Here is a 26,085-nt window from a genome sequence, read left to right as displayed (position 1 = left end):
CTGCTTCCTGGTTGCCTAAAAGCCCGAAACAACCGAAACTGTAACCGTAACGCCAGTAACCAGAAGGCCGTAAACGATAACCGCAAAACTAAAAGCTGAAAACTGAAACCGAGACACGAATCGCAATTGATTTGTTGTTGTTGTTGTTGTTGCTGTTGTTGCTGCCATTTGCTGCTCTTAACAAAGTCATCATAAATTGAGCTGTCTGGCGCGCTGAAATATGTCGCCAGCTGAGCATGTGAATGTTGTCGCCACGCCCCCTCTCCACGCCTAACTCGTGCAATTTAAATGTGCAACGAGCCAGCTACAACAATGGCAACAACAATTGCAGCAACTGCAACTGCAACAGTCATGATATTGCAATTGAGTTGATTGGCATTGCCGTTCTGGCCAACGGGCTAAGCCGTCTAATGCAGGAAGCGCCTTAGCAAAAATATTTTGTGTTACGCTTTAGGCCTAATTTGATAAGGTATTCGATCATTAAGTTCGGCTGTGAAAGGATTATTTATTGTTGCTTATCTAACAAATGCTTTTCGAATGATTGCAGAGAAAGCTTGCATCTTTCCAAAAGGGATCTTAGAAAATAGTTCATTAATTGCGACTTGATTGAGTTTTGTCTCAAGGGGCCAATCACTTATAACTTCTGCAATATTTATATTTGATATCTTTGCTAAGATTTCACTCATCATAATATTAAAATATATTATAAATAGTTAATAAAAATCAGATGCTTATAAATAAAAAACTGAACCATTGATTTATTTTTATTTTTATATTATTATAAATTATTATAATGGTTATATTATAATAATGGTAATTTAAATATAAAATATGAATTTTTAGATGGGGAGGACATAAAATGTTTTAAAAGTGCTTTTGGAGAATATAAAATTGGAAAAAAAATATATATATGATTCAAATATAAAATATAACTTAAAAAAATATATATATTAAGGAAAAGCAGCAAACTAAAATTTATATTAAATATAATTTGGTTATTCAGAAGAAAATATTAAAGAGAAGAACAAAAATTCTTTAAAGATAAAAAAAGATTTTTAAGAAATAAATATGAAAAATGTTGGAAAAAAAACAAAGATAAAATTTGGATTTTTCAGAAGAAAATGTTAAGCAAGAACAAAATATGAACAAAAATTATATATAAAGGAAAAAATATATAAATAAAAATTAGTAGATAAAAATATGAATATGGAATATTTATTTATTTATTCATTTATTTATTTATTTATTTATTGTTATAAAGAATTAATTCTAAATAAAAATTTTTTGTTAAGCCAGAGCGGCAAAGGCCTTCAGGCATAATATAGAATATATAAATATAGAATACATAAATATTGAATATTTATAGAAAATTAAAGTGAAAGATTGTTAAAAAAAAAAATAACAAAATTTTTGCTATGATTTTTAGCTTTGCTTTCTTTTAACAGAAATTAATAGAGCATTCTCTTTATATATTAATATAATAGTATAATTATTATAATTAAAACAACCATATGCTCTCGGCTCAATCACCTTGGCCTGAACTCCTTTTAATGAATAGCCATTTGCTTGCAATGAATATAATCTCGAGTTAATTTGTGGGCATTCATAAAGGCGGCTCATATGCAGTTAATGGAGCAACTATGTGTTTATGTGTTATCAACACGTGTTTTTTATTTTTCAGTAGCATTTTCCGGTTGGCCTCTTGCGTAACGGCAAACGCGGCTAACAGCTAGCAAACAAATGGCCAAAACGACACTTGCAGTTGGTCAGCGGCTCATCCGTTGGTTAACAGAAACATTTTCCGCAACTGGAAAACCGAGCACACAAAATACAAGAAATTAAATAACAAAGAAGAAGACGATGAAGAAGTGAGGCAAAGCAAAGCAAAGCAAAATAAAGTAAACTAAACCGTTTTCACTTTTCTATGCTCGTGACATAACAACTGAAATATATGTAATTACAGCAAGTATATATATTAACCGTATATATATATATATGTGTATGAATCTAGTTTTCTTTTGGTGATTTATTGGCCAGTCCAATTGGCCGGGCAATTAAAGCCGATGATATAATCGGACCAGTTGAGACACGCTCGACTCACAACAAAGTCAAAATTCCCAATGCTTGAGTAAACAAATTGCGACCGGTTCTCCAGTTAAGCGGGGGGGGGGGGGGGGGGGGCCCGGTTATACATTATAGCCGCACTGTGAGCCAAGTGTCAAAATAAGAAACTCATATTATTAATTGAAGCGATTGAACGGCACAGAGCGTTGCACCAACAAATCGTTTCTTGGCCGGGTCATTAGCAGCAAATTAAGTGAATGTGACAACGGGCTGCAACAACAATGGCAATAACAACAACAACAAAGCGAACAACAAACGGAAACGAGCTACATTTGCAACGAACTTGGCTGAAAGCCTTTCAATCAATCTCTATGTCAATATTTGTGCAATAAAAACTGGCCCAAGGCCAAAGGGACTCGCTCGCTCAATCAATTGGCCAAGCCATGTCGGGCCAGGCCAATTGGCTACTTCGTTAAGGCCACATTTGGCTAACCTGTTGGCCAAGCGGCGCCACAAAGAAATAATCCAAGACGTGGCCACAACGAAAGCCTTTCGCTTTTCAGCGAGGGTCGCATTGTGAGTTTTCCACTGAAAAGAACTTCATTTGAATTTCTGATTTAGTTTTAGGAAATTTACCTGAATTATGCAGAAATTTTCAAAACAATTTATACATGATATAGCTAACATAATTTAGCAGAGCTTAGTTTTGCCTTTAAAATTTGGACCTTGTATTAATATTTGGCTTGAGATCTGTAGTTGTAGTTGACATAAGTGTCATTAAAATATTTATTAATTAATAATATTTTTTTGTTTTAAAAAAATATACAAAATTCTGTCATTTAAATATTTATTAATTAATAATATTTTTTGTTTTAAAAAAATATACAAAATTCTGTCATTTAAGTATTTATTAATTAATATTTTGTGGATTAAAAAAATAAAAAAATGCAGGTATTTTATGAAATTGGTTTTATTTATTTTTTTTATTTTTATATTTTATTCATATATTTTGAATATATATTTGTGATTTCCTATGACCAAATCGAAGTTTGGCGAACAATTATTTTATTTATTTATGTTTTAAATATTTTTATATTTTATCTATTTCTTTTTATAAGGTACAAAATATTACAAAAATAAATCAATTAACAAATAAATAAAAAAAAGATATATATATATATAAATATATACTTATATTAAATAAATATTAAAAATTTTAAGTAAATGTATATTTATATTACCATATATTAATATATATCTAATTTTATCTTAATAAAATAATGCAAAATGATCAAATAGCTTTGTAAGCAACCCACTTTCATATATGCATGTATATTTATTCTCAACTACTCAAGCAGCCCTCGCTTGCCTGTGTTTGTTTGCGTGCAATGAGCGTATCGAAAAAGGATTATCGAATTGTACGGCCCGGAAACCAATACATCAGCCGCTGTTGTCTTCATTTCCTTTACCAATAAATTTTCACTTAACTATGTCGGTCGCAAGAGGCATGCAACATTCAATAGTTGCTGCTGCATGGGGCAGCCACAGCATGTTGTCTCCATGTCGCATGTTGAATCCCAACCGGTCATTGTTTGACTCTCATTGTTGTTGTTGTTTGTTGTTGGTTTTTCTGTGTGTGACACAATTTTCCCGTTTGGCTCGTAAATTCAATTGACGGAAGCGCGTTAAACTTGCAACAGCTGCAAAATGTCACCAAACATACATATAGATCTGCATGAATATATATTTTATATATATTATGTATTATGCATTTGCATATTGATACAGCTGATAGCGCTTTATGAACGTGTTAAGGACCTCAAGTATTGCCTGCAAAAATTGCTGCTAAAACTATTTTTCTTTTCTCACTCTCTCTCTCTCTCTCTCTCTCTCTCTCTCCCTCTTTTTTTTGGCTTTCTGCTGAGCCAAGTGGCAAGTGGCAAGACATTTGGCAAGTTCAGCAAACTTTTGCCACATGGACCGAGACAGGGCGACAACATAAGTGTGCTGGCCAGTTGTCTTGATGGCCATAAATCCGGAGCTCGCTTGGCCATAAAACGTGCTGCATATAGCACAAAATCTTATAAGATAGCTTTGGGGCTGCCCCCAGCCGCCGTTCCCCTGCAACACCTGCGCAACAGCAACTTTGTTTTTCTTCTGTTTGCTCTGATATAAACATACACACACATGCACACATTCACACTCTTGGCCACAAATGAACTCAATGCCACTTAGATTTATGGCCAGTCTCCGGCTGTTTCTCTCTCCCTCTCTCTCACTCTGTGTTTTGTTGTGGTTTTGCTGCGTATGTCCATTTGTGGTGTGCGAGTGTGTGTGCGTGTGTGGCAAGGTCATTCTGATGAAGTCAGCTAGCAATAGTTTTTTTTTTATGGTCACCTTTAAACCTCAACTTACTCAATTGTTATTGTAGAAATTTAGCATTCTCTCCATAACTCTTTCTCCATGCAAATGGATAATTTAAGCTAAAGCTAATCATAGTATTTAGTTGTCGTGTAAGTAGTACTAATTTTCGTTAAGTGTTAGTTTAAGTCATTTTCCGTAAGTGTAATTAGGAGCAAGTATTAGTTAGTAAAATGAAATATTTTAGCTTTTCAAATGAGCTGAAGTTAGGCAAGATTTAGCTGAAAGTCAACTAATAATAAAATAAAATATAAAAAACAATATTTTAAAATTATAAATAAACAATTAATAAAAAATAACACCATATACATATAAAATACATTTATATATATATATATATATATATATATATATATATTTATTTATTAATACATTACAGTTCTTCAAGTCTAACCAATAATGTTCCGATTTGCCTTGACTCCATTTGCCTCAGTGATAAAAAATTACTATGATAATGAAAATCAATGACAATAATCATCGTAAATAACAGTTAAAGACTTTATTTTCAATTGAATTTCTCATACTTACTGCCAACAGTTGCATTTCTTATTGAACTGAGTAATTGAAAATAGTTCTAGAAGTAATTCTGCACTTACAGCGCAAACAGTTTCATTTGCCAATATCCGTTTGAGTTTAATTTGACTTACATTCTTACGCTTCGCTCACTCTGTTCAGTTCCTGAATATTAATTGCGTTTCCATTTAAAATCATTTGTATTTATTGCTATCCATTTTGAGACTCTTGTGTGAGCTGAAAGAAATATATTGAAGGGGCTCACTGCTCGTCTTGACATTTTGCTCAACTTACCCATAAACCTTGGCTCTATCAGCTATCCTTCAATACCTTTAATATACAGACTCATATATGCCACAATTTTTAATTGGCTTAAGTAGACCCACTCAATAATTTCTTTGTGAATGAAATTCCCTCAAATGAAATGCGACTCCTTTTGCAAATATTTGCAATAATTGTTGTTAAGCTTGAGCTCTTGTGCATTGGCTTATTGACCCCTCAACGAGCTGATGATAAATTGAAACACTATATTGTTGTCACATTACAGAACAACAACAATGCAAAATAGCTGCGGGCCATATCGCAATGGGATTTCATTAACGCGGCGGTAATTCATTTCCTGCCCGCCGAGCCGAGCCAAGTCAATCAATCGTATTTGCAGTTAATACGTCAATTCAATATATAAATGTATAAATGCATCAATATGCATGCACATATTAAAGAGCGGACATTAAACAATGCCGTTTCCATGGGCCCCAAACAAACGCGAATGCCTATTATTATTAAATAATTGAGAAATGCGAAACAAAGGCAATTTTCCAGGCGGCTGCCCCCTCCCCGCCCCACCCTGCAGCTCCCTGCAGCTGGGAAAACTGCATAATTGAGTCTGATTAAAACAAACAAACAGCGAAAACAACTGAGATGCCTCCACTGGGCAGTGACTGACTAAGAAATACCCTGGAGCCTGCATAACTCGCTGGGCGTATATAGCCCAAGAATGTTAAGCTATGATACACTTATATAGCAAATGGGCTGATTTATTGCCACCTATACATCAAATATACGCTAAAAATTCGAAATCAACTAATCGATCTTCATCATTTATCTTATTAATTTCATATGGCGTGCAGTTATCCACTTACGTTAGGCTCGTAGTGCTTATGACATATAAAAAGTCGCCAATCTTCAGCTTCTTTATGTTACAGAGAGAGCAGACAAAAGGTTGGTCAGCTGCACATACATATAATGCTAGTTCTTCTCCTTTTCTACACATCCGTCCATAGATCCGTCTTTATAAATCTCTCTGAACTTTTCTCTATAAACTCTGCTACATAGATCTTTCCAATGAACCATTGGCCATGGCCTTTATGGTCTTTCTAGCACGCCTTCTTCTGTCTGTAGCAAACAATCTCCGACCACTATACCCTGTAACCATCATCAAGGGGCATAAAAAGCGTCGACAGGAGTCGCGGTAAATTAATAGAGATTTCGTTCTGCAAGAACTGCGTCAGCTGTGATTGTCACCCACCATTTTCCGCCCATATTTTCCTTTACAAGTTTTCTTTTTTCTTGTTTTTTTTTTTTTGTTTCTTTGTATAATTCAGATTACATTTTATTGTTAAGAATGAATTGAATTATTTAGTTTTTGTTTTGTAATTTTTTTTCCATTTCATATCATTTTTTTTCTTTCACTTTTTAGTTTGCTTGCGTTTTTATCTCATTCCTTAAAGTTGTGTTTCAACTTCGTTTATCTCTGGATTTCATGAATTTTTGTTTGTGTTGTGATTGGGTTTTCTTGTTCTTTATATAATTTAATAATAATCGTAATAATCATAATAATAATCGTAATAATGCAGTATGATATATAATATACACATCTCATATATATGCTATACATATATGTATATATATATATATATAGTATATATATATATATATAATATATATATATATATATATATATATATATATATATATATATCTATATATATATATATATATATATCTATATATCTATATCTATTATCTATATATCTCATCTATTATATATCTATATATCATATTTATATATATATATATATATATATATCTATATATATATATATTCATATATAGAGACTTATATAATTCGATTTACCTAAAAAACAATTTACAAATATATAAAAAACGAATTCATCTAGTTAAACTAAATTATGTAAGCATATAAAAAACGATTCTATACGTTATGTATATATACTTAAATATATATATATATACATATACATATGTATACATACATATATATACGCATTTCTTTATTGTTTATTCTCTTATGTTATTTTGCTTTGTTTTTCATTTTTAGCTGCATTTCTGTGTCTCTTTTTTTTGTCAATTTTTTTCTGCCCTATTTAAAAAAAAGTTTCCCGGGCATAGAAAATCTGGTTCTCTGTGCAGTTTTTCATTTTTGAATTTGTCTAAATGTTTCTCTTTTTTTCGAGGTGTTTTATTATTATTTTCTGCCAAAAACTGTTTTATTTTTATTTTTTTTATTTGCCTCATATAACAAAGTAACGAATTGTTTACAACTGCGCAATAAATATTAAATCGTATTGCTGTGTGCCTGGGTGTCTGTTGTGTGTGTGTGTGTGTGTGTGTGTGTGTGTGTGTGTATGTGTGTTAGTGTGTATTTTTTGGATGTTTTATTTATGCGCGCGTCTGAAAAAAGCATTTAAAAAACCATTAAAAATTGTAACAGAAAAAGAAATAGGAATTCTGTTTAAAAATCAAACGATATACATATGTATGTATATATATATATATTATATATATATATGTATATATCATGCAGGTGCGAATACAAATAGTAGTACCAAAATAGACGTCAAAATGAGCAGCAAAAGGAAAACACAAAGAATATATTGCGCATACGCCGCGTTGTGCAGGAAACATGCTGAGCTGCTGTGCCTGTAGTGAGATAGTCTCTGTGTATGTGAGTGTGTGTGTGTGTGTGTTTTGAGTATTAAAATATGCTAGCAGAGAAATGTGTGGACAGCTGACAAAATAAGTGAGCTATCAGTACAGTGTGCGCTGCCTATGAGCGCTGGCTTGTGGCTGTCTTCGTCCTTGCTACAGTGGAGCTCCTGTGTGCTGGCACATGCGGTCAACATAAGCAGTGCATACTGTACCGGAGACCGTATGCCTGATATTGCTTTCGATTTTTGTGGCACAAAGTAAACTCAGCTTGCTGTTTGTCAGTTCTAAGTGTGTGTGTGTATGTGTGTGTGTGTGTGTGTATGTATATGCCATGTGCAACAGTCAGACTACGGCTACACTTAATAATATATCATGAATGAATTCAGCTCCTTGTTTTCATATAAGTTTTCATGTCTTCTTCTTCTTCCTCTTCCTTTTTTCTTTTTGTATATAATTTCAGTTTTCTTATTTTATTTTCCTCTCTTCTCTTTCATGGTTTATATGGGGGAATTGTTTTCATTGCTCTCCTGCAGCTTCTGCCCGTTTTTATATTGTAAATATTGTAACATATGAATATGCCGTTATATGCTAAATTTAAATTTAGATTTACTCGTGTTTCATTTTTGTTTTGTTTTTCCTTTTTTCTTTTCTTCTTCTCCACTTTCAGTTTTAATGTTTTATTTAAAAATTTAACCATTTTCATTTTTGTTTTTGTTTTATTCTTTGCACTAAAAACTTAGCATAAAAATTTAACAATATATATATTTTTATTTCTTGTATATATATTATATATAGATACTTTTTTGTATTGTTATCGCAACTCAACGTGTTTTTTCTTCTTCTTTATCCTTTTTTGAGTTTTCCTTTTTAACAATCAATTTTTGTTTAATTATTTATTTTATTTCATTTCTTTTTTTGTTTGTTTTGTTTTGCATAAAGTTTGCCATTTGAAAGCTGCTCCCTTGCTTTGTATAAATTATAACTAAATTATTTACGCTATATACATATATACATATATTTATATATATATGCATGTATATATGTGTTGTATATATATAAAGTATTTTGTTGTTACTTTACTTTCTTAATTTTTTTTTATTTTTAATTTAAGGCCAAAATGTCAAACGCAATTTTCATCGAAATCAAAAGAAAAAAAATATATCCAAAAACGAAAAAAAAAATGAAGTAGATAAATTATATGAAATTGTGGAATTTGCAAAATTGGTAATTTATTTAATATATATTTAAAGTTGTTTTGCTTCTTGTATTATTTTCTGCTTCATACATTTAATGATAGTTTTTATTGTTTATAATTAGTTTATTTAATAATATGCCTGCCTGTGGGAGAATTTGAGGAAAATCAAAAATGAAATTCTTTTGCAATTTAGTACAAAAATTTTTGATTTTTTTTTTCTGTTGTATAATTTGGGAGTCGGGGAAAGGTTAGGGCATTTAAGACACACCAATTATCACCTACTATCCAATGTGTGGTTGTTGTTGCTGTTTTTTCTTCTTCTTCTTAAACTTCAACTAGCTTAACTTATGTAATGTGTGTGTGTATGTATGTATGCGTGTGTGTGTGTGTAACGTCTTTGTGTAGTCAGTCGTTTATTTTGAAAAGATTTAAAAAATAAAAAAACGTGAAACAAAAAATTGCAAAAAATATTTATATAAAAATTCTTCTAAAACCAATTTGCGTTTGTCTTTAAATTTTTTTTAAGGTTTTCTTTGTAGGGGGCTGAATGGGGGATGTGAGGGCGGGGCAGGTTCGGGTCTGGATTAGGGCTTAAGCTGTCCGGTTTTGTGGCGTGCGGTCCATCAGTCTGTTTGGTATTTTTTTCGCTTGTTTTTTGTTTTTATTTTTATTTTTAATATATATATATAATTTTATTAATTATTTTTGTTGTAAGTTTTGCTTAAAACAATAAACTTGTAACTTGATATTACGTGTGTAGGTTTTATTATATATATATATGTATATATGTATATATGTATATATATATATAATTTTTTACCTTGCCTTACATTCCTTTTACATTATTATTTATTACAATTTTTACTCAGTTATATATATATATATTTAGATATATATATATGTTGTATATCAAAAGATTTTTGTTGCTGTTTTTCTTTTTTTTGTTAGCTAAACTATTAAAGTCTGTTAATGCTTATGTTTTTTTATTTTTTATTTTTTATTCATTAAATCTACTAAACCTTGGAACCGGAATTTGGGATTTGCTACCTTGCTAAAAAATATAATATATATATATATAGACTATATATATCTATGTACGAACATAAAAAATTGTTTTCAAAAACTGTTTTCTCTTCATTAACAGAATATTGTTGTATGTGCTGTAAGTGTTGTTGTTGTTGTTGCTGTTTGTTTAAATTTAACGTAAATGTAATTGTAAATATTTGTAATTGCATTAATCATATAATTATATAAGAACACATTTTTCCGAGATATTCGATAATATTTTTGCTTTCCATTTCTTTTGTTTCTTGCATTATGTATACGTAGAATCATATAAAAAATGATAATATTTAAGACATATTCATATACATATATATAATCATATATATATATATATATGTATTGTATATATAATACACTTGTTTAGTTTACAACAAAAGGCAGAGACAACCTAGAGGGTTAGAGCGGTGTTTGTTTTTGTTTTTTTTTTTTTGGGTTGGGATACATTAAAATAAAAATCAAGCTGAGCTCAGTTTAAAAAAAAAATTACATTTATCTATATATATATACTCGAAAAATTTTGGTATAGAAACAAGAAAATTCTGCGTTTTCTCTTCTTAGTTTTGTTTTTTTGCTTTAAGTACTTGGCTAAGGGGCGTGGCTATTTAGCAGTGTTGTAAAACGCATCTAACTGAAAACTGGTTTTTGCTTTGCTATACTTTTTTTTTTACTTTATATTGTTTTTCTTGCTAAAATGCATTTTGACTTTTGTTTTTTCTTTTGTATATTTTGTCTATGAAGCGAAAGATTAACTGAGTTACATTTTTGTATAGATTTTATTATTACTTGGTTTACTTATTTAGCCTGTTCTTCTTATGTTCTTGTCTAGAAAAAAGTATATATAATATTTTTGAAATATTTTCTTGTTTTTGTTTACTGTTTTTTTTTTCTCTTTCTGTTTTGCTGTAGCTTGCTTTTTGTATTCTCTCTGCTTTACTTTAAGTGAGTCCTTGGCCAGGATCACATCCTTGGTTGTATGCTATCTTAAATGATGATAAAGTTGTTGGTTATTTGTTGCTTGTTGTTGCTTGTTGTTGTTGGTTGTTGTTGTTGCTTGTTGCTGTTGCTATTGCCGCTTCAGTCCTCCAGCTGGAGCTGCTGCTGCTGCAGCTCGGGCGTTGTTGCCGTTGCCGTTGCCGTTGCCAATATTTGTAGCGGACAGCCGGCAGCCGCATCTGCCACCGTATCCATAAATATCGGTTCTGGTTATGTCAGATCCTGCTGTGAATCTATTGAGAATAGCTCCTTATATAGCGCTGGGAATACAACATTCGGATGCTGTTGCTTGAACTTGCTCAACGCTTCCATATGCAAAATCGAAATATCGCTGCAAGAGTGAAAGAGAGAGAGAATTATGAATATCTTATCGAATATATATAGATATTTAGCTAACCGGAAATTGGGTATATTATTGAGAAGCGTGTCCAGCACGGTCACATCGCCCTTGAGCGGCGCATGATTCGTTTCCAGCTCCTGCCGTATTGCATTCATGCTCAGATTGAAAAGCCTCTGTATTTCCGTATTGCCGCGCACTCCATTGCGTTCTGTAAAGCACACACATATACATATATATATCATATCTATAATAGATCTAATGCAGAGTGTCTTTACCTGGCCAGAGCAGCACTAGACTCTGATATAGCGCCAGTTCGGTTTCAGTCAGTTTTAGTTCGGCTATCGATTTAGCCGTTTGGAAAATGCGCGACACCAGACGCATCTCATCCGAATCGGATGTGTAGAACGCCTCCTGGGGCAGCATCACATCCCCATAGAGCACAGCGTTCTGTGAGAGATCTAGCAATCTGGACATGCGAACAATCGCCAGCTCAAACGAGCCCGTCTTCAGCAATAATATCTGCAAAATATACATATATCATCTTTGATTTCTCTTTTATGGCTTTTGTCATCGCAATTTACCTGATCATCCTGACTGAGGCGCATGAAGCCCGGTATTAGCTTTGCAAATTCGATTATGTTCTGTATCATTTGTGTCAGCTTCTCGGCGCAGTCCAGCCAGAGATCCTCTTGACCCAGATTTTTGTAATAGAGTATGCGTGATAGATCCTGCAAGAAATATATATTGCATTATCATTTTAATATAGATAATATTTTAAGGCTTGCTGATAGACTGTCTGATGTATTTTAACGACTTTTGCAGTCAATAAAGCAAATATAAATAACTGATAGATAACTTAAGAAATTTTGATAGTCTATTAAATGCATTTTGATTAATTCTGTATTCATTCGAATAAATATTAAATACATTTATATTCTATTAGCTGATATTTTCATTAATATACTTAAGCTCTAATTATAAACAAATTCTATATAATTTATATTTAGTTTATATATTTTAGCTTGTATTTTTTTTCTCAATCCTAACTGTAACCCTAATAACTCTACTATTCCCAAGTTTTATTCTTTACTCCTACACACCTGAGGCTTTCGGAACATGTCGTGCACGGATTCCAGTTTGGTATTTGTGTTTGCATGCGCCTCCGCCAGGGTTTTGATCAGCACATCGTTGATATCGCCATCCGCTAAGGAAACGTGACAGAAATTTAAAGAGATTAAAGAGGAGCGCTCTACAGATAGTAAAACACCTAGTAGGCCATACCATGACTAATAAATTCGGGATCGATCATTGTACTGCGCGGCTCGTATGTGGTGCTGTCCACATAATCGGCCGATATATCGTATTGCATTGTCTGCTGTGGCGTCACCGATGCCGAATAGCCGTAGGGACTGCCGTAGCCGACCTCGTTGTTTGAGTAGCCGCCGCTGTAGCTGTTTAAGTAGGGCAAATACCCATAGTTACATATTAGAGAGATACGAAATTTGCAAAAGTCGAAAAAGTCATATGCATCGATTACCGCACCTGTTGTAATTGGTGTGCTGCAGCTGATCGCTGCTCGAGGGCGTCTGTGTATCATAGACCGAACTATCGGGTGCCGCATCGCTCTGCGCTCGCATCTGCGCCCGATGGAAGCGCACCTCATCCTCGACCTTCTCGCGTTGTTTCTTGGACATTCTTCCGAATTTTACAGCTAGAAGAGAAGGGAAAACAATGGCAAATATGTAAATCTCAAAATGTAATCGAAACAGTTTTCTGATTTGTGTGATCTTGAATGCCTGCACATCATACCATCACGACTCATTCCCAATTTTAGGCACTTTTGCAGTCTACAGTATTGACAGCGATTCCGATTGACGCGATCCACCACGCATTGCTTGTTGCGCGGACACTGATAGTTCACCACGGAGCTCTGCGATCGCCGGAAGAAGCCCTTGCAGCCCTCACAGGTGATAACGCCGTAGTGCACGCCCGATGATTTGTCCCCACAGACTTTGCATGGAATTATTTCAATTTGAGCTGCAAGCAGATAGAATTTACGAAATTATTATTAGTCATTTATTTGTATAGGAAAGAAATTCTTATAAAAGTAATTCTTAATAAAGTCATTTCATAGAGAGATTTGATTTTCCAGGAAATTGGGTAGTCGATAAAAAAATCACAAATTGAATATAAATTAAGACTTGTAATTAATGATTAATAATGTGATGTGTCTACGCTTAATCAGGTATACATATGATTTTATGTAACATTTATAGAAATGTTTTCGTTTTTATTTAATTTTTTTTTTTTTTTTTTTTTGTATAGTTTTTTTATATTTGTCGGTTCAGGCACATTCCACAATCGTGTTCAATGAACACAGATGACTATTACGGCGGGGTAAGTAGATCGATTCGTGTTATACGTGTATATATGTATGTATATAGATACAAGTCTATATCTATAGATACAATCCTTATAGACTACTATTATGGCCGCTGAATTCGATGGGGGCGTGGTGATGGGCGCAGATACGCGCACTAGCTGCCGTACCTACGTCTCGAATCGTACGGCGGATAAGCTAACTCGGATCACCGATCACATCTATTGCTGTCGCAGTGGCTCGGCCGCCCAGACTCAGACTCTGGCCGAGTCGGTGGAGAGTTTTTTGTGCAGCTTTCAGAATTACAGCAATACGTTGTGTTTGGTGTACGATGCGGCCGTACAATTCCGGAACAAAATCTATGCAATGCGCGACGTGCTGGTGGCCAGCATCATTGTCGCCGGCTGGGATCAGGCGAAGGGCGGTCAGGTGTATACGGTGCCAATAACGGGACTACTCGTCCAGGAACGGTACGCCATCGCCGGTTCCGGCTCCAACTCCATCCACGGCTTCATGGCAGCGCACTTTAAGTCGGGCATGAATCAAGAGGACACCGTCGATGTTGTCAAACGTGCCATTCGGCTGGCCGTACGGCACGACTGCAGCTCGGGCGGTGCGGTACGAATTGGCATCATCACCGCAGACGGCATGAGTGCGTCCGTCTACCCCAAGGACGATCCCGAAATGCGCAAAAAGGACAGAGAGTGGCGGATGAACAAGTAATGAGATATTTTAGAGGCATGATTTATCTGGGATATGACTAAATGCGTTCTCCTTCTTTTCTCTCTTTTTTAGAAAACGAGAGTCCTTCTTACTGCCGATCTAATTTCTGGATGCCTATAAGGCCAGCTGTGTGAAATTTTCTATTTATATTTGTATACTTGTTCATGAAGTAAAAAGAATATATTTCTTTAGTGTGAGAATTGTCTTGTGTTGGATCTTAACTATTCAGCTCAGTTGCTGGGGTTATTTGGAGCTATACGAAATGATTTCATTATAAGATCATAACCTTTAAGCTCTTACAGATCTAACAGTTTTAATAAAGTTCTTTAAGAATTTCTTTAGTTTGGTTGTTGGGGTTATTTGGAGCTATACGAAATGATTTCATTATAAGATCATAACCTTTAAGCTCTTACAGATCTAACAGTTTTAATAAAGTTCTTAAAGAATTTCTTTGGCTTTTCCTATTCCTATCTCCAACGCCCCATTAACTAGCGCTCTGTACAGTTGGCACCAATCATGGCTAACTGCATTCATCTGCGTTCCGTTGCTCGCTAAATAAGTTATTAGCCAAGTTAATTTGGTTTAAAAGAAAAGCAAACGGGGCAGGCCTAAGAAATTGCTTTGTGGCATTTCAAAGGCGATTCAATTGTGTTGCAATACTTTGTTCCGCCTGCTGCTGTTGCTGCTGCTGCTGCTGTTGCTGGTGCTACTTGTTGTTGCCTGTCCGTCTGTCCGTCTGTCCGTTTGTCTATTGTCGGCCCGAGACGTAGACCCATTAACTGCGGCCATATGGCCTTTTGGCCCAATCCAGAGCAATGCAAATTGAAGTTCTCGTGTTGGCAGGCGGCATTCGCCACAATGCGGCATTAGGAGTATTAACTAGGGCTTAGTGGGCTGCCCCATTGTCGTGGCACAACAATGCTGAGCGAGCTGAAGAGCTCAGTACTTATTACGCAATAAGAATTGTTGCACTGAGAGAAACCAAGGCGGACGTGGATAAAAACCAGTTTTAAAGTGGAGGTAAAAAATAAACAAAAAATGTGGGAACAATAAAATCAAAATATTAATGATCAAAAATATATATAGGTATATACACGTATATAAAAAAACTCAAAAAAGAAAAAACAACTTTGAAAGAATAAATATTAAATAATATTCTATTATAATATTTAAAAAATATTTTTTATATACGTATTGTTATTTCCACTTATTTACTTCATATTTTAAATTATATAAATAATATTTATTAATATTTAATATTTATATTTAATATTTACTTCATATTAATAATATTTGTATTTTATGTTTTATTTTATATATTTGATTATAGTTTATTTATTACATATGTATTAAATATATTTTTATTTGTGTTATTTAGTTAATTTTTATTAAGCTTTTATTTTATTTTATATGTATATTCATTTTTACTAATATTATTCTTTCAAGTATTATTAATGTAAAATCTTTATTTTTTTATACATATTTTATCTTGTGAATTTTTCAAATAATTTCCCATTACAACACCAAAATGCTCACACTTATTTCCCTCAGTGCACAATGGGGCACTCTCAGCCACTTGTTCTGCCTAGACAATGGCTCAAGCTGGTTCACTTTAAGTAAATTGAGTGCTCCTCAATGTGTGTATGTGTGTACGTGTGTGTGTGTGTGTGTGTGTGTGTGCGAGTGCGAGTGCGAGGCAGACAACGACAGCTGTTGGGATTCCCTCGCAGCATGCAACAATCCTTTACAACACCGATGATATAATTTCTTTAGCAGCGAACAAAGAGAACAGCAGACGCACATAAACCGTTCGTTGATCAACTGCAGCCAAATTCACACAAGCACACACACACAAATACATGCACTTACACGCATACGCATGCACGCACAAAAGAGAACTGGTTCTAGGCAGCGCTTTGATGCTGCAGACTGGGTTGATTACAACCAGCAGCCGCACAGCACGCCTAACCCCCCTCGCGAGCCTAAGCAACCGAATCCGCATTCAATTGCTTTTGCTGCCGCTGCCTCTGTCGCTGCCACTGCGCTGCTGCTGCTGTTGCTGCCTCTGCTCGCAACGCATATTGTGTAATCTAGCGCTTTGCGTATTTACCCACGAGGATGAAAGATGCGCGCTGAACCGAAAGCAGACAAACACAGACGACGTCAGCAGTGGCTGCGACGTCGCCGTCGCGACGCTGTACAAAAATGTGCCAAGCCGCTGAAGTCGCTTTGCTGCGCTGCTGCTGCATTGGGAGAAATGTGTGACAGTTGATGAGCGTCAGAGCGAATGAGTAAGAGACGTCTGAGTGCATGTGTGTGTGTGTGTGAGTGTGCGTTTGTGTATGAAATGTTTTTCAAGTGTCAATGAACCTTTCCAACACGGCAGTATCACACACCATAATACAAATCATACAGCACTCACACACACACACACGAACGCAGACAGCCCAACTGATTCTCATGCTCGTGAGTGCGCGAGTGAAATAACAAAAGCATATTGAAAAGAAAGTGCTGCTCTTAAGCGTCGCTCTCTTTGTTCTGAAGCAATTCAATGCGCTCTTAATCGTGCGCATGCACTTGCGCTCTCTTACTATCGCGCTCTTTACCTGCCTGCCTGCCCGCCTAATGCAGCGGCGCTCAGTGCAACAGACTGTTTTTGTTGTTTGTGTTTTTATTTCTTTTTCTGCTGTCTTTCTTCTTTTTTTCATTTTGATTATTTTCAAATGTGTGTCGTCACCAGCGGGCTGACTGCGACAATGCACGAGGAGTGGTGTGGTGCGGTGGGGGAGGCAGCCGAGTGTAGTTGACTGCGGCGATGACAACGACGTCTCTGTGTGCGTGTGTGTTTGTGTGCTGGTATGTTTTGTTTGAGCATCGCTTAAAGCGCTTTAAAGTTGTAATGTTCTCTGTGCATTACGAAGCGCTGTGCGAACGGCAAAAATAAAGAAGTGTGGGCACACTCACACAAACACACAAGCAAGCCGACACATGACGACACACACTGACAAACACATGCGTTTGACAGTAAATCTTTATCTTTATCGGCTTTGCTTGAGCTATAAATGTCTGTGCGTGCTTTTGAATGCGGATAAGCAGTATGTCTGTGTACACTTGCATTAAGTACATGCATACATACACACACATGTTGAATATATGTGTGACAACTTTACCGTTAGCCATCCACATCAATCTGCAAAAAGGTTTTACAGGTTTTGTAGGGTCTCTTTAAGCTGGCTAGCGAAAAATTAATTAAAGAGCGCTGCCAATGCTCTAAGCTGGCCCACTTATGTATGTATGTATGTATGTGCGTATGTATGTGTGTGTGTACACATGTGCGTCTATCGGGACAATGGAAATTGATGTTGGCAAATATTGATACAATTAAAAATTAAATAACTAAAAGTTGACTTCTACTCACACACCTTGTTTTCATTATATACATATGTATGTATCTCTATATGGAACAGAAATTTAACAGCGCACAATGGAAAAGCAAATAAAACGTGACATACTTTTTGGGTAAATATGACAAATATTTGCCAAAAAAAAAAAGTTGTTTGTAAAACACGGCAAATACATATATTTACATGTATTCATGTGTGTGCTCATTTTTATTTATTTAATATGCATGTATTTCCCTGCATACATACATATGTAAGTCTGTTATCTTTCTATATGGCATAGGAAATGTAATTAGTGTAAATAAGTTAATACCCAAAAAAATTCTATAAATATATTTATTTATTGTAATATACATATAGGCATATATAATTCTAGCTCTTACATACATATACATATATGTATATGTACATATGTATATGTATACATATGTATATGTATGAACATATGCATAAGTAAATAGATTTGCCTTGAAACCATTGCACAACTATTTTCTTGCATATATTTTCCATTATTGTAAACAATAGAAAATATTAAAAATATAACTTTATAATCTATATAAGAAAACTGTAGCTGTAATTAAAAAAAATTTATATTTAAAATAATTTAAATATTTTTTATTAATGCTTCATTTCTTTTTTTTTTTAATATTAAATACTGAAATTTGTTGCCTCATAAAAAATCTGCCTAGATTTCATTTTTGCTAAATTAGAAATTGTGTACATAAATATCTTTATGCATTTGGCTTTATGTTTTTAGGCAAACAGCTGCTCCCATTATGCATTTTATATTGCCAAATAAAATGTATATATTTATATATTTATTTTTGCGCTGATTGAAGCCATAAGGAAAAATAAAAAATAAAAATAAAATGACGTCTCATAAAAATCCATTGATAATTGCATTTGCTCGTTTTTCACAATGAAATTAACGCATAAATTCATAAAAATGAACGAGCGAGCGAGTGAGACAGAGAGAGAGAGAGAGCAGGTTAAAATCAAGCATACGCACCATATGCACTGGCAGCACAAACAAGTAACAGTTAATTAACTGCTGCTGTTGCTATAAAACAAATAAAAGGCAAAAAGCGCGCCGCAAGTGCAAACCGCAATTTGCCAACAAGTTTTCCACGAGCTGCAGCGAACGATAATTTAAATGCTATGCAAAAAAGCACAATAAAATAAAATTCTGAATGGGCCAAAAAAAATAAAAGAGAGAGAAAACACAAGCACACACACACACACACACACATGAAAAACAAGAAAAACGCGAGAATATTTTCGCATATGCAATTTATTTTGCATGCCAGCGGGATTTCTTGTCACGCCCTCTCGCTCGCACACGCTGTGCGGCAGCTCATCGCTCCGGGCGCTGCAATAACCAGAAGTCAAAATTAATATGTTCTTCTTTATTGCAAATGCAGGCACAAAAAAAGCACACACACACACAAAACAAGAAACAAACGAAAATTAATATGCAGCGACATGTGCGAACAAAAAACACAGAGTGAGTAAAAGAGATAAAAAATATATTCAAAAATAAATAGCTGCGAGGTAGAGCTGCATATGATTTGCAGTTTTTGACTGCGATCAAATAAAATAATAATAATAATAACAGCAATAACAACAACAGCAACAACAACGGCTACATAATAGCCGCAGCAGCAGCTTAGACATAGAGCACTGGGAGAGCAACAGAGAGAGAAAAGAAGTCGCTGCCGCTGCCTCTGCTCTAGCTGTTGTTATTGCTGCCTTTGCTGCCTATTGCACAAGTTGTCACGAAGCAATTCGCTCGGGTTGCGCGGCACGAGCGCAACATTCGCATTCGCCAAAGCAGCTTCGTAAGTGGGTCAGCGAGCTGTGGGGTCAATGCACCGCCTGCCAGCCAAACAGCTTGCCTGAACTCAACTGCTTGCGCGAGCGAGAGCGAGAGCTCATAATAATAATAAAACAGCGCCAACTCACAACTTTACACGAACACACACACACACACACACACACACACATGCACAACAACTGAGCAGACAGACAGCTTTTGTAGCTGCTCTTCGCTTAAGAGCGCGCTCTTTGCCTATGCTTATGCTCTTGTGTCTGTGTGCGGTGTGTGTGTGTGTGTGTGTGTTTTTGTGTTGCTTGCGCTCTCTTTATGGTGCTGCGTTCTTTGCGCCCAAGCACACGTTGTAAAACAACAAAACGAAGGAAAGAAAGAAAAAAAAGTTTTTAAAACTCGTTTGCTAGCCAGCTTTCACAAGTGAAAAGGTTGGGGTGGCGGGCGGGTTGGAGGCCGGCAGGCAAGCCGGCTGGCGGAAAGAAATACACACACACACACACACACGCATACAAATATATCAAAATGCCGTTAGAGAGCGGCATTAGCATGTTGTTGGCATGGCTACGTAATGTTGGCGCTTTCTTTTTGCTCACGCGCATTTGCATACTTACACGTGTGTGTGTGTGTGTGTGTGCGGTTGAGGAAGACGCCGTTAGAATTTGTAAAGAGCCACAAATTCATTCACGCTGCTGCGGCGCTGCGACGCTGCCGCTGCTAAGCTTAGCTACTCATTCTTAATACAGTAATAATAATCAGCAGCAGCATTATAATAATATAATTTTAATTTACGCTCAGTTATGCCAAAGTCACAGGCCTAACGGTGCTTGCCAGTCAATGGCCTTTTCTTTTAGTCTTTCTTTTCTTTGCTGCTGCTTTCCTCAGTTGTTGTTGTTGTTGTTTTTCTTTTTCGCTGACCAGCGCAGGCATTTTTGTTCTTTTCTTTTTTTTTATTTTATTTTTTTTTTTTGTAATGTTTACATTTCGCACTGTTCGGTTCGGGCTGGCCGCTACGTGCCATTGGCAGTGCTGCTTTTGTTGCCAACAAAAAGATCTGTCTCATACGAGGGAGAGCCAAGATACATATATAGGTATATATGTATGTATGTATGTGTATATAATATATATAAATATTCTTTTGGCCAAAAGTTGATTGACCCATGACAAATATTCCCGCTAAGCGAGCAAATGAAAACGAAGAACGCAATCGACAATTTCACCAAAGTGATGTAATTTATAAGCCCGCTTCTTAACAGATCTTTTCAAGCATGCTAACAGTTGTTTCCCTATTCTCTCTCTATCTCTCTCTCATTCTTTCGCTTCTGCTTTTTAGTGCAATTTAGCTTGCACATTATAACGGTTGAACCTAAACGGTTGTTTGGATTTCCTTTTTGGGTTATTTGTTTGCATCGGGAGATGAGTGTGCCACATGACGTATGCTTGATATTGTATATTTCAGATTGTATTGCCGCTCGAACAGAAAATCACGTATCCGTCGCACGTGACAATGCAAACTGAGCAATTGTATACCTTACATGTGTGTGTGTGTGTGCGACTTGTCTTTGTATATGTGTGAAATATTTTCGTCACATGATTCATTTCTCAGCAATTTCTCTGTTCAATTTTTTGCTTATAAATTGAAATTTTTACTCGATTATTATGATTGTTTCATTCCTCCGAAGGAGTTTAATAAATATTTATTAAAAATTGAGGAGTCATTGCGGCAGCTCGCTGACTGTGGCCCGTTTTTGGTGTTTGCTTAAGATTTGCATTTCGGCTTTAATTCTCAGGTATTTTTTGTTTGTGTTTTACATTATATGCTGAAATAACTATGTTTTTGTTTGGCTTAATTTCAATTTTTATAATAATTAAATTGACAAATGTTATGGCTAAATTATTTATATCGTTTAGTCCTAAAGTTCTTTCAATATATGTTTTTAAAGTAAGCTCTTAAGATTCATTCTATTCATGTCATTGTCATTGTCTGCGCCTAATCGTTCATTTAAACCTCTCACAACTGTCTAGCATAGCTTAAGTATTTTTATTCAGTTTTATTCTTTCGTCTTTTAAGACTTTATAATGAATATTTTATGAAATCTTCTGTTTGTTAGATTTAATGGATTTTATTAAAAAAAAAAAACACAAAACAAAACATAATTTTTCTTCTAACAAGCTTAAACGCTTTGTAGGCGTATCTGCATATTATAAACCCTGTGTATATGAACTTTACTTAGTTCAAGAGAGAGTTTTAAGTTTATAGAAGAATAGAGAGATAAGAATAGATTTCTTAATTATTTGATTTTATGGAATTTCTTATATGAATTTATATGTATTTATTTAATATAAATTTACTATAAAATGCTCAAAAATTGTCTTGAAACCTTTTGTATATCTTCTAGCTTCTATCCTTCTTTCAACAAAGATTTATACTATAAGGAACTATTTAAATATAGACACACATATATGTATCATAATCAATGTACTCCAACAAAACTTTGCACAGCTGCATAAAGACGTATTAAGAATATTTCATTCAACTATTGCAGATTACTTCAAATATTTAAATATTTCTATATACAACTTTATATATTCCACCATTTCAGCTTATTTCAAGTATTTAAATACATGTATGTGAATTGATTGAAACATCTTGGCCACAAATGACATCACTGTTAGGCTGCAGCGACGTCCATGTCAGCCCGCACAAAAGGCCCCCAAAATAGAAGAAAAACTGTGTGTGGAAAAACCCTCCAGCTAAACGAACGAGCTCTATGCTAATACAAAGCGAATGAAGAGAGAGAGAGAGAGAGAAGCAAAAACAAAAACAATGGCAAATGCTTAGCATAGTACAAAGTGCAGCAAGTCATAGATAACATGTGCAAATGTGTGTGTGTGTGTGTTGGGTTTGGTATACCCTAAAAGTAGCAAAAAAAAAAAAAATAAAAATAAAGTAGGCCTATGCATTATTTATGCACGGCTTCAAATGCAACAGCGTCGACATAAATGAAACTGAACTCGACTCGAAAACGAACGAAAAACAGAAAAGCTGAAAAAAAAACTAAAAATTATACCTTGACAACCTCAAAAGCCACACACAAAGCCACAGTAAGTTGACTCTTTTTGTTTTAGACGTTTCTTTTGCGCAACTTGCAACAACAACAACAACATTTGCCAATTATTTATGGCATTCGAGTGTTGCTGTTGTTGGCTTCTAGAACTTTAACAATTTGGCCAAAAAACAAGTCGCGCTGACTAACTAAACTGACTAACTAACTGCAGTGACTTGTTGTTTGTGTCTTTGGCAAATGAAAAAGATACCAAACAAAAAAAAAAAAAAAAGAATTCTTGAAGAAAAACGAGTGGAAAAACGAGTTTTTCCAGCCAGCGCCTAATTGATAGCATTTTTTGTTGTTTTTCTTTTTCAAACAACACGGCGTATGCGCAATTTTTGTTGTTGCCATAACAATGAATGCCACAGCAGCATCAATTGTTGTTGCAGCTGCTGCTGCTATTGCTGCTGCTGTTGTTGTTGTTGCTGTTGCACTAGTAACAGCCAAACGAAAAAAATTCGAATCTCTCATCCGCCCCGTTGGCCGACGCCGGCTTCGCAACAAATGCAAAAAAAAAAAATACAAAAAAAATTGTAATCACAAAACAGAATCGACGCGAGCAGAGCCCAAAAGGCGGCACAGAACTTTAACTAAATACATATACATATATATATATATATATGTGTATGTATATATATATTATATATGCTATATACAACATGCATAAACAACAACAACAACTTTGTCTATAAAATACACCAAAAACTAAAAGGCATTCATTTTGTTTTTCTACTGTTGCTGCTGCTGCTGCTGCAGTTGTTGTTGTTGTTGTTGCTGTTGTTGTTGTTGCCATCGCTTCCATCATGCAACTGTGCGCACTAATATCCGTCCTTGGCTCGTCTGTTCAACTTTGTCCCAGTTTTTCGCATTTGTTGGCGGCGCTCGTTCGCCTCTAACTTGTCGGCGAGTTGCATTTTTGTGTGTGCAGCGCACACAAACTACCAAATGCACACACACACACACACAGACACAGAGACACACTGCTAGCTCCAACGTATAGATTCGTCTATTCATTTGGCGCATTTCGCATTACCCAGTGGGACCCGCAGGCATGCCGTTAGCCCTGCTCACAGCTGCCGTTTAATACTCTTCATTATTTTTGTTTGCTCTGCTAACTAATTAGTTATTTATTTTACTTTTTTGATGCAGATGCGCAAGGCAAGAGGTTGCTAAAATATAAAGAACATTTCAGGAATATCACAAATCCAATAAGGTTATTTTATACATTATGAAGCCTCACTTATTGTGGATGATATTTATATAGGCATGACAATTGCAGCGACTTTAGCAGCGCTTGTAGCAAGCCCTGACTAAATATTCTCCATTTACTCTCTGCTTTAGCCCTTGTTCTTCTTTGTTCTATTGCGCCTGCATGCTATTGTCATGTCATGCATGAAAATTCATATATTTCTCACATGGTTTTTCATAACATTATTATTTACAGCTAAGCGGCTGGCTTGACTTAAGCTCTATCAATTAGCTAAGCATTAAATTGGATTTACTTTGAGAGTAGACTAAGGAATGCTTAGATATTACATGTGTGAAAGGGTCATAGAGGATTTATAGGTGTTATATAATATATATGTTGCTTGGCAAACTTTATATAATATTTATATAACTGACTTCATTCTAGCACATATTATTTAGCGTTTATATATTTAGCTTTATTTTCTCACGCATTTTTCTTATGAAAACTTCTACAAAAAGCCTCCCAAATGCTCTTATCACTGAGTTTGAGCTTAAATTTTACTATATATTTCATCTGAGTTCACGTTTCTCAGGCCTCTTCCAGCTTCTCACTTCTTTCAAGTTCTGGTCCAGCTGGGTGGCTGTCGCATTGTGGGGCACATGCAATCTTTTATTTGCTGTCCATACACACAGACCTCTCTCTATATATATATAGATATATATGTATGTATATACACATATATAAATATATGCATGTGTGTCTGTCTGCCTGTGTAGCTCACGCACATTAAATGCTATGCGAGAGTTGCATAGATAAGATACGCAGCAGCAGCTGCTGCTCTGGCTGTAGCTGAGGCTGCCTCTGTGTGTGTTGGTGTGTGTGTGTGTGTGTTGCACTATGTGTGCTCGGCCCCGTGGGGGCCACTGATGCATTGCATTTTGTCTGGCCAGATAATTGCTAGAATAATAATAATATTGCATATGCATATAGTACATATATCAATTTTATGGCTACTCTTTGCTATCTCTATTAGTCTACATCTATCTATCTCTGTTTCTCTCTTCCTATCCTTTACATTCGCCGAAACTTTGTTTATAACTCATTGACATCGACAAGGCCCAAAATACAAATAGAAGAATTTAAATGTATATACAATTTTATTATAAGCTTTTTCTATTTATCGTTTTCATTTCTTTATAATGTTATTTGCAGTTCTGCCTTGCAGGATATTCGTAAACGTTTAGTCGTAGTTTTATAACTCTATTTCCTGTATATTATTTTATTCTTATTGGAGTTTCATTTTGTTTTCATTCATAAACGTTTTACTTGATTTTCGCCAAGAAGATTTTAGCCAAGTTTTTGTAATTTTTGGGCTTTGGTCTGTTTTCATTTCGTAAACGTTTTACTGGCTTTGACATTATGTGTGTGTTAGTTCAAAAAGAATTAATCCGTGTTATTCAACAACTCTTTACACCTTTCCCTCCTGACTTATATCTCTTTCTTGTCATACGTAAACGTTTTACTGGCTGCTTTTGGCATACAAAAACTCTATTACATATGTAATGTATGACTAGTTAAGGTCAGTTGTAATACACTCTTTTAATAGCTTTTAATCGCTCGACTCTCGATTCTTTGCCTGTCTGAGCAATAGCATTGAAGTTGTGGCCTTATGACACACATTTGTGGTTAGCTTATCTCGCAATGCACTAACTACTTCATATAAAACGCACTTTTTCTATATATTCGCAGTAAGAAAATGCATATACAGCTAATGCAGTTCTGCGAGAACAGATAAGTGCAATTGACAATCTCATGGGGCGTTCGTCTGGCTCTATCATTAAGCAAAGTCTGAGCCACTCAAAGATCGAAGCTTCGCAGACGCCAATTCAATGAAAATCATTGATATTATCGGGC

General features: G+C 35.0%; 2 protein-coding genes and 1 long non-coding RNA gene across 5 annotated transcripts in view; 2 read left to right on the top strand and 1 right to left on the bottom strand.

The window, feature by feature from the left end:
- The window catches only part of LOC149091000 (uncharacterized), a 29,820-nt gene extending 7,120 nt beyond the window's left edge, over window positions 1-22,700 (top strand). The window contains exon 2 of the long non-coding RNA XR_016197188.1: window positions 22,476-22,700. This is a non-coding gene — a long non-coding RNA (uncharacterized LOC149091000). The remainder of the gene's footprint in view (window positions 1-22,475) is intronic.
- Window positions 10,075-26,085, bottom strand: part of Hr3 (nuclear hormone receptor 3 ROR-beta) — a 44,013-nt gene continuing 28,002 nt past the window's right edge. For both annotated transcript variants that reach the window (XM_089262610.1, XM_018104470.3), the window contains exons 2-9: window positions 13,353-13,580; window positions 13,086-13,254; window positions 12,825-12,994; window positions 12,644-12,747; window positions 12,125-12,271; window positions 11,819-12,062; window positions 11,601-11,751; window positions 10,075-11,534 (exon numbers count right to left, since the gene is read on the bottom strand). In XM_089262610.1, the coding sequence (XP_089118736.1) occupies window positions 11,414-11,534; window positions 11,601-11,751; window positions 11,819-12,062; window positions 12,125-12,271; window positions 12,644-12,747; window positions 12,825-12,994; window positions 13,086-13,254; window positions 13,353-13,580 (1,334 nt within the window). In that variant the 3' untranslated portion in view covers window positions 10,075-11,413. The remainder of the gene's footprint in view (window positions 11,535-11,600; window positions 11,752-11,818; window positions 12,063-12,124; window positions 12,272-12,643; window positions 12,748-12,824; window positions 12,995-13,085; window positions 13,255-13,352; window positions 13,581-26,085) is intronic.
- LOC149091001 (proteasome subunit beta type-6-like) lies at window positions 13,812-14,846 on the top strand. Of its 2 annotated transcripts, none has more exons than XM_089262364.1 (3): window positions 13,812-13,940; window positions 14,008-14,642; window positions 14,719-14,846. In XM_089262364.1, exons 2-3 carry the CDS (start codon window positions 14,032-14,034, stop codon window positions 14,747-14,749), a joined length of 642 nt encoding a protein of 213 aa, XP_089118490.1. In that variant the 5' UTR covers window positions 13,812-13,940; window positions 14,008-14,031; the 3' UTR covers window positions 14,750-14,846. The 2 variants fall into 2 exon arrangements, with proteins under 2 accessions (XP_089118490.1, XP_089118489.1); XM_089262363.1 differs by having other exon boundaries at window positions 13,842-13,940; window positions 14,023-14,642.

This window comes from Drosophila navojoa, chromosome 5, assembly GCF_054131105.1.
Source record: "Drosophila navojoa isolate 15081-1374.11 chromosome 5, UAZ_NAV_1.0, whole genome shotgun sequence".
Taxonomy (NCBI): Eukaryota; Metazoa; Arthropoda; class Insecta; order Diptera; family Drosophilidae; genus Drosophila; species Drosophila navojoa.
Note: the sequence above shows the minus strand (reverse complement) of the source record. Positions and strands in the feature narration are given on the sequence as shown.

What these genes read in the sequence shown, in the direction of transcription:
- LOC149091001 (XM_089262363.1), top strand. Translation starts at nt 13,914, where the DNA reads ATGAACACAGATGACTATTACGGCGGG. An exon ending in CAGATGACTATTACGGCGGG is followed by an intron (nt 13,941 to 14,022) that starts GTAAGTAGATCG and finishes CAATCCTTATAG; the next exon opens with ACTACTATTATGGCCGCTGA. An exon ending in AGAGAGTGGCGGATGAACAA is followed by an intron (nt 14,643 to 14,718) that starts GTAATGAGATAT and finishes TCTCTTTTTTAG; the next exon opens with AAAACGAGAGTCCTTCTTAC.